This window comes from Pongo pygmaeus, chromosome 6, assembly GCF_028885625.2.
Source record: "Pongo pygmaeus isolate AG05252 chromosome 6, NHGRI_mPonPyg2-v2.0_pri, whole genome shotgun sequence".
NCBI classification, from domain to species: Eukaryota; Metazoa; Chordata; class Mammalia; order Primates; family Hominidae; genus Pongo; species Pongo pygmaeus.
In genome coordinates, this window is record NC_072379.2 from 52744963 (window position 1) to 52753759 (window position 8797).

The 8797-nt window shown below is 47.5% G+C and overlaps 1 protein-coding gene across 1 annotated transcript; it reads right to left on the bottom strand.

Annotated features, from left to right (window-relative positions):
- Positions 1-1383: 1383 nt before the first annotated feature.
- On the bottom strand, positions 1384-6910 carry LOC129041522 (uncharacterized). Its single transcript, XM_054497054.1, has 2 exons — positions 6770-6910; positions 1384-2010 (listed from the first exon to the last, which is right to left on the bottom strand). Exons 1-2 carry the CDS (start codon positions 6908-6910, stop codon positions 1384-1386), a joined length of 768 nt encoding a protein of 255 aa, XP_054353029.1.
- Between the last annotated feature and the right edge of the window lie 1887 nt (positions 6911-8797).

The window sequence follows — 8797 nt, forward strand, 5'->3', positions numbered from 1 at the left end:
CACCACAACACAAACATACACAGGTGGTGTCTGGCCTCCTTTACATGGCATCCCTGCGGAGGTGAAAACAAGAAACCAGGCCACGCAGAGAGTCATTGCAAGTAAAGGGAGACTCAGACAGAGGCTGCGGGAGCCGGCCCAGCTACGTTTGTGTGTTGGCCACATGCAGCTTGTGCGGCCGCTCCAGGACCCTAAGCCTATGTCCAAGGGAGCCATAGACACGTGTTTTTGCTGATGAGCCACAATTTATTAATAGGAGACTCTGTGGGGTGCACCGCAATAAATTGCGATTCGTGAAATTTATAAACTGAGATAGCACTAGCAAGAGGTCCTGTGAATTGTAATTCTCTCAACCTGACAAATGAACTGCTTTGAGCAGTGACAGCTTCAGCCAAGTAAGAGAAATAAATCAGCCGGTGGAACTGTGGTAAGAAAGCAAACAGTTTTATTGGTCTACGGATCTTGAGAAATGTTGATTAAGTCAGATCTGGAATCCCCCCATAGTTGTTTTACAAGCTGCTTTATCCCAGAGACCCTCCAGGCCTCTCCATGTTACCACAATCTCCCAGGAAAGACGAGGAGTGAGTTACACTGTGTTTAGGGTAGGAAACAAAAATATATATTTTTATGGTCCTGGGAAAAGGTGAGTCCGACCATTCATTCGAGGCGGCTTCTGTATTCCCCAGGACTATATTAGAGGAAAACTTCCTGGAAGGCTTTCCACAACTGATAACCTCTCAGTCTCCAGAGAGCAAAGAATAGAAAATACCTTGAGTTGTGGAAGCAACTATGTGAAAACAAATTTAGAATAAATGGGACTGATCAGAGATTACTGTTTGAACTAACAAACTATGGGTTTACTTGGCAACTTAAGAGTAGAAACATGAATGCAGTGGGCAATGTTGAAACTGTAGACACTAGAACAAACTGCTTTAAATTGTATTTATGTCCTGAGAGAACCCATTTGCTGTCAGATAACTAATTACACTCCTGTCTGTTCATTGAAGGAAGCCCCAAAAGACTCCCTCCCAGAAAGCGGCCTAGTTTCAGCCAATGGTTACATTTATTTTTAAGTGTAGCCCTCAATCTCAAAATGGGCGACAGAGACAGAGCGAGACTCCACCTCAAAAAAAAAAAAGTAATATTCCAGACTTGTCTTCCCTCAGTTGATACAAATTACCAGGCAGGAACTATTTAATTCAGAAGTTTATTTGCAAGACCCCAGGAGGAGAGAGGTAGCAACTTCAGAGAAGGGAAGGAAGGGGAGGGTAGGAAAATATTGATTAGCCATCTATGTGCCAGGCAGCATGTTCAGGGCCTCACAACCTTCAAGAAGCTATTATCACCTCATTTAGACAGGAGACCGAAACTCAGAGATGTTCATTAATTTGCTGTGGCCACACAGCATTGATTGGAAAAGGCAAGGACGAACTGACAACTAAGTTCATGCCCTTTCCAGGGTATCATGTCACCTTTCAAAATTGAGGACCCTAGAATCTTCCAGTTGATCACTCTCTCCATGTGCCTCAGCCTCTTTCTGCCTGCAAACGCAGATCTAACTGGATCCCAGAGACGATCACTACCTCCCTTATTCTTCACCATCTCTATGGAAGGAGCCCCCACCTCCTCCCTGGGGCAAGGTGCATGGGAAACTGAGTCTGCGCCACCCATGGGGCAAGGCTGCCATGCTTGGACAGAGAGGCCAGGCATTCCAGACAACTCCCCCCACCCCATCCTCACAAGGAGAGCCTGTGGGGTAGGGTGAGGAGGTGCTGGGGAGTTTCCAGTTTCAGGAGCTGGTTGCCCTAAGATGGAGAAAGACAGGTCACAGCGGTGCTCCAGTGCAGATTTGAACAATTTGTTGCAGCCACAGGAAACTTCCGAAATGTCTTTCCCAGCAGCTCTGGCTCCGCCAGGAGCAGGAGCATGTTTGTGTGGCTGCAGGGCACTGGGAGCAGCGCTCTGTGCTCTCCCGGCTCCCTGTGGCAACAGGAGCAAGAACTTCGGGGGTCAGGCATAGAAACCACAGCAATGAAATCTGACTTCAAAAACACAGAGCCGCGATGTCCACTTCCAGAACACACAACATCTGGATGGATCACCAACAAGATTCCTGCGACCTGAGGTAGAGGCAGGGCAGGAGGCGTGCCTCGGGCCTTGTGGCTTGTGGGGAAAAACCTGTCTCCCTCGCAGCCCCCCACCCCCCTCCTTCACTCACGCCTGCATTGTTGCGGGGCTCCCAAATGGAGTGTTCTCTAAGCACTCCAGTGGCCTCATTCCCAAACACTCCTCCCATCACTTTATCCCCAGCTCTAAAAATTGTTCTTGCTTCCTCTTATCCTAGAGCAGTGCTTGAAGGAGGTTAGAAATTTCCTGGGGGTCCCGTTAAAATGCAGGTTGTGATTCAGCAAGCCTGGGGTGAGCCCAGGCTTCTGCGTGTCTAACAAGCTTTCAAGTCCAAGGATGCCATTGATCCCAGGACCACACTTTGAATGGCAAAGGCCAATACATAATGTCCCAGATTCCTAAGTCTGATGTTCAAAACTCTGGGCCCCTCCCCCTAGACTACCTTTCTTACCTTCTTGATCTCCTCCCCACCCCTGCGATGCTCCAGGCAGAGTCACCTGCCAGCCCACAGGCACACCCACACCCCAGCTTGCCCACCGTGGGGGTTCTGTGCCCACCATTTCCCTCAGCAGCAAAGCTAGCACCCAGCTCTACCATTCAAATCTTACCTCCTTCAAGTCCTAGCCTTCCCATAAAGACCACTGTCTTCCTTACATGAAGAGCTGCATTCCAGAGCCATGGCATACAAAGGGAACAATCTCTGCTTTCTCAGGAAGTGTCAAACCCAGGCATTGTTTGGGAGAGACAGATCTGGGCCACCTCCCTAGAGTGGTGGAACAAGCCCTGAAAGCTGCTTTGGCTGGGACCAGGGTTCTCCGATGGGAAGGCCTGCTGCATGATGGCCCTTTTGGAAGGGCATTCACTAGAGTCTGGTGTGCTCAACAATTTGGAGACCAGGGTCCCTCATGCAGTGAATACGTGTGTCTGAGAGAATCTGGCTGATACAGATAGAATTTCATTTTCCTGCTTCACCTTGGTGAGGCCAAATACCAGCTAATGAAAAGTGGATTATGTATTCTTTTTCTTTTTGAGATAGAGTGTCACTGTGTCGCCCAGGCTGCAGGTGCAGTGGTGCGATCTCGTCTCACTGCAACCTCCGCCTCCCGGGTTCAAGCAATTCTCATGCCTCAGCCTCCTGACCTAGCTGGGATTATTGGTGCACATCACCAAGCCAGGCTAATTTTTGTATTTTTAGTAGAGACGGGGTTTTGCCATGTTGGCCAGACTGGTCTTGAACACCTGGCCTCAAGTGATCTGCCCACCTCGGTCTCCCAAAGTGTGGGGATTACAGGTGTGAGCCATCACACCTGGCCTGTACTTTCTATAAAAATATTTTATGCCATCTGATATTTAACTGGGAAATGACTTCAGAACTCTTAGCCATCCTTTGTTTTAAATATTCAAAAGCACTTATCTGACACAGGCCCCTAAGAAAGGCTATCTGGGGCACTCTTTAGTTTTTCTGTTTTATTCCTGATGGTGAAATTCCAGCCAAGATTTTCTGGTTGTGGAACCTCTTCTGATTCTGCCGTTTCACTGACTGGAAATGATTGCTAATTGGAATGAAAATTTTCATCTTATCTGCCCCTCTGTTATTTTGCAGAGGAGGGTGTGGTGTTATCAGTTTGCAGTGGGGTTTAGGGGTGGTGTCAGCCTTGCAGAGAGTTTGGTGGGTTTTCATTTCCCTGGCTTTGCTATCTGCTGTTTTGAGGGAAATGGGTAACCGGATCTTAGAATCCCTGGATGTGAAGAGATAACATTGACTATAGGCAATTCTATTTACTGATAAAAATAATATATAGTTTTCAAATAGTCCCATAATGAGTCACTTCTAAATAGTCAGAAATACATTTCCTGCTATTATTCTTTGAGACTGAATTGATAATTTTATAAAATTACTCCCCTCACTAAGGTAGTCCTATTGAATGCATGCCAAATTTGCAACATGGTCTCAAATCTGCAGTAACCTGGTCTTTTGGGACCCACCAGATATGAATCAAAGTCCCCAGCATATTCTCTCATAAGAAATGTACTCTTCTTGCTTCTTGCTGTTCACGTTACCAAGAAAAAGAAATGTATTCTACATCTAGCTCCCCTTCCTCAAAATAACAAAGAATAGCATCAGAGCAAGAGTCAGACAAAATCTACTGGCAAGAGTCCAGAATGCCAGGGCACTAGCTCTTCAGCCATCCTCCTCTTTGGCAAAAGGCAAACATCACAAATCACTGATGAGCCAAAGCCCCATCTAAGCACCGAGTGTGGCTGTGGGCTCTTGAAGCAAAAGTCAAGAGACCTGGATGCTGTGTCCTGCTGCTCTGCCCCTCAACAGCTTGGTTACTTTGGGAAAGTCTTTTAATCAATGTGAGCCTCAGCTTCCTTATCTGGAAAATGGGGTTAACGACTGCCCTACTTGCCTTGCAGGATGGCTGTGACAGTCAAGCCAGATTGTTCCTTCTAAATTTACACAAAGAGGTGAGTGCCATGTGATTGGCAGGGAGTATCTGCTGCTGGTTCTGGGGCTCAACAAAGCAGTTCTGTCTTCTGCTGTGCTCCCAGCCTTCCCTCCCAACCTGGGTTACCTTTTAAAGACAGAAGAATTGGCTGGGCGCGGTGGCTCACGCCTGTAATCCCAGCACTTTGGGAGGCTGAGGCGGGCAGATCACGAGGTCCACAGATCGAGACTTTCCTGGCCAACCTGGTGAAACCCCGTCTCTACTAAAAATACAAAAATTAGCTGGGCGTGGTGGCACACACCTGTAGTCCCAGCTATTCGGGAAGCTGAGGCAGGAGAATCTCTTGAACCCAGGAGGCAGAGGTTGCAGTGAGCCGAGATCGCACCACTGCACTCCAGGCTAGTGACAGAACAAGACTCTGTCTCCAAAAAAAGACAGAAGAATTATGGGGGGTAGGGATCGAGGTGGAAGAAGGAAAGCAACAGATATTTTAGAGGGATCAGAGCCCTGTCGATTTCACATGTGATTCTTTAAATCTGTCTCCTGCATGTCCTCACTGAATCCCCAAACAAATTCCCCAATCCCATCTTGTCACCCAGCTCAGTAACAGAATTAGTTAATCCTAGTTAACCTAGATAACTTATCTTTTCCCCACTCCTAAAGAACAGAGGCCATCATTGTGTCTCCACAGGCTCTCTCAAGGGAGATTACCCTTCATCTTCTCCAAAAGGTGGAGAAGGAGACAGTCCTGATAGAAAAGGGAGAGCCTTCAAAGGATTCTAGTGCCTCCCCAGGACTGGAAGGGAAGGGAGCTGTGAACCCAGGTGTAGAGGCTCTCCTTCTCTGGCAACCCTCGGGAGGCGGGAGAAATTGTAGCAATGGCAAAGCTCTGCCAAGGAATGGTGGAGCCACCAGCCTCCCAGGAGCATGAGGACTTAGCAAATGAGCACATCAGTAGTCACCCCTGTGGACCGAGGTCCAGAGGACTCTATCCAAATGATCTGGGCGAATGTCCACAGGAACTGAGAGGAAGGGGCATTTCAGGAAAGTCTGCAACTGAATTTCCTACCATCCTGGCAGGATGGCTACAGTAGCATATCAAATTTAGCTTAAAGTAATAAAAGAAACATGAAATTTCTTATGCCCTATTGTTAGTGTAGAATTCACATGCCTGCTATCTTTCTGATACATTCTGGCAGATAACCCTGCTTTCTTTGGATACTCCAGAATTTGGGAGAAACAGTTCAAAAGATCAGCACAAGCTCTTTCTGAAATTACCTTCTGCTCCCTCCCCCAATGAGAACTTACGCAGGGAAATAGCAGCCCAGCAGATATTTCCTCCATAGCCTGAAAACCGAGCCACAGATGCCCTACCCTTAGCTCACCCACAAGCACTTCTAGGCAAACCTGGAGGAGAAAATAATGTCTTATCTTTCTTATGTTCAAAACGGAACACACAATAAACACATCAAGAAATAAATACAAAACTTTACGACTAGCAAGCATTGTCCACAGTTCCAGGCAAGAACTAAGGTTGAACTGCTCTCCCAATCAATGCTCACAATTTTGGAAATAGAAACGTTATTTTGCTTATTTTACCCTGAGAAAATTGAGGCTCAGAGGTGTTAACTAACGTGCTAAAGATATCATGCTATTAAGTGGCAGAGCTAGGATTAGAATCCAAATCAGCATTCTATTCTACTGCACGACATAATCCCAGTTGTCAGGTATTCTCTAGCAGCATGCTTCTGTTTTTTAGTTAGTAACGTGTGTGTGTGTGTGTGTGTGTGAGAGAGAGAGAGACTGAATGTAGAATAGAAAACACAGACTTTAAAATGTAACCATTGCCATATTTGTTGAACTCTGGAAGGAGAAACTGTGAGTTCCAGTAGGCGTCTGTTGAGTTTCAGCTGAAATGTGCCCACCGGCTGATTTAATGTGATAATCAGGGGTGGGGGCCTTGGTGACAGGCTATGATGTATTGGCTGTTGTTCTGCACTTTGATGTCCCTTGGAATTTGTCAAAACTTCACTTCAGCACTCCAAAAAGTGCCATGACGTCATCCATCCCACTCTCTGCAGGAGCAAATGGCAGGGGAGTGGCTGTCCCGGGAGTTCAGGTCAACAGCAGGTCGGAGAGTGGCAGACCTTTCCTGAGGACAGGCGGTGGCAGCCGCTCCCCAGGCTTACCACTTCACAGCCAGGGGATTCTTGTCTCTGGGGGATAAAAATCTTTGCTGTCTCTGAGTGAAGGGGCACTGCAGATCCCTCCTGTCCCAGCTCAGTCACAGGCTTGTGAGAAAAGGAATCCTCTTTCACACCCTTAGTCATGGGGATTGAGCTGCAGGGAGGAAGGTGGGCAGGGCTGGCGGAATGAGGGGGACGTGCGGGCTGAGCGCACAGCCTCCAGGACACTCCCTGCCAGCAGCCCGGGTCAGGAGCCAGCCTCTGCCATCCCCTGAGGCAGCTGTGGTCACACTGAGGCAGCAGCAGGCAGAAGGGCGTGCTGATGCACATCGTCAGGAGCCAGATGAGTCACCCCCAGGGCTTGGCCAGCTGGAGAGCGGGGCCTGGTTGCCGAGGCTGGTCTGGACAACATAAAGATCTGGGAACACTGCTGGCTCCCAGCACCGGGGATCTGTAGCGGCTTCTGAGAGCCGCTGGTCTCTGAAGAGTCACCCTGTCACAGAGGCGAGGAATGGCAATGTTTGGGGCAATGGGGTTAAGTGGGAGAGTGGTTTGCCTAGAAAACCCCATCATGCTTTTGGGTTGCCTCACATTGGCCTCTTGGTAGGACTGGACCTGTCAAGTAAGATCTCAGTGGGTCCCTGGTACTGTGCCATTGGAATCATTGTCCCGATCTTCCCAGCACATCATGACACCACCTCTATTGAGAAGCCAACCCCCCATCCAAGCAAAGCCATACACCTTAGCTCATTCAGGCTGCTGTAACAACATAGCATAAGCTGGGTGGCTTATAAACAACAGAAACTTATTTCTCATAGTTCTGGAAGCTGGGAAGTTCAAGGCCAAAGCTGGCCAGTTCCATGTCTGATAAGGGCCTCTTTTCTGATTCATAGAAGGCACCTGTCTGCTTTGTCCTCCCACAGTAGAAGGGGTAAGATCGTTCCCTTTATAAAGCCCAATCACAAAGGCTTCTTCCTCATGACCTAATCACCTCCCAAAGACTGCACCTCCTAATACCATCAGTTTTGGGGTTAGGGTTTCAACATATGCATTTTGTAGGGACATACACATTCAGTCTATTGCATGGCATAACTCTTCATTTTATTTTTCTCTCTCCAAACCTTAGTATCCAGATCCATAACATGAGATTTGTAATGTCCTAGCTTAGAGAGTTGTCTTAAGAACTAAGTGATCATGTACATTAAAATGTTTAAGCACAGTGCTGGGTGTATAGTAAGTGCTCAGTAAATATTCATTGGTTTCCTTCTTTCTTGCCCTTCTTTTCCCTCCAAATCCCCAAATAAAAATAAACACCATTTTGCAGTAACTAAAACTTAGAAAAGATGATGTGACATCGTCAACTACCACAAAGCTGGAGACTAAACAAGCTTCTAGAGACATCAAGCTGCTTCCCTGTCTACTGCTGAAGGAAGCCACATTCCAGTCCTGTAAGCAGGGAGCCAAAAATCATGCTGGCCCCCCGTGCAGGGGTACAGCTAGTGAGGGTGGCAGTCACTACAACTAGCTGAGGCAAAGAGACTTAAACTAGGAAGCTTGGGCAGTCCAGACATGGGTCTGCAGGGGAGAAGTCCTCAGCCAGAGAAGCCATCAATTTCCCTTCTATTTCAGCTGGAAGGAGGAGCTTCATTGGCCCAGAAAGGGCCACTTCTCATTGCAAACCAACAATTTCTGACAGGGAAGTGGTCTTAAGGGTCACTTGGGATTAACTACTGGGAAATAATTTCAGAAACGGGCCACAGACATCGAGACAGTTTGGCTCCCTGTGCTGAGAGGGTGACGTCAGCCATGCAGATAAATTCTAAAGAATCTATCACCCCTCAAGCATTGTTTTACTAGCTTATAAAATGTTCCTGAGATCTTTCCATACTAATGACTTCTGGGGGATGTCCAGGGCATCCTGGAAAATTACAGCAAGAGGGTATCCCTCCAATTCTTCCTTGTCCAGAGCCTAATTTCTTTTAGACCTAGCCTAATTGCTTTCTATCCCATGAATTCTTATTAAATGGGAAA

Bases quoted from the DNA above. Each gene is read 5' to 3' on its own strand.
- LOC129041522 (XM_054497054.1), bottom strand. From the start codon at position 6,910: ATGACTAAGGGTGTGAAAGAGGATTCCTTTTCTCACAAGCCTGTGACT. The intron at 2,011-6,769 runs GTAAGCCTGGGG...TTCTATGCCTGA, and splicing joins AATCCCCTGGCTGTGAAGTG to CCCCCGAAGTTCTTGCTCCT.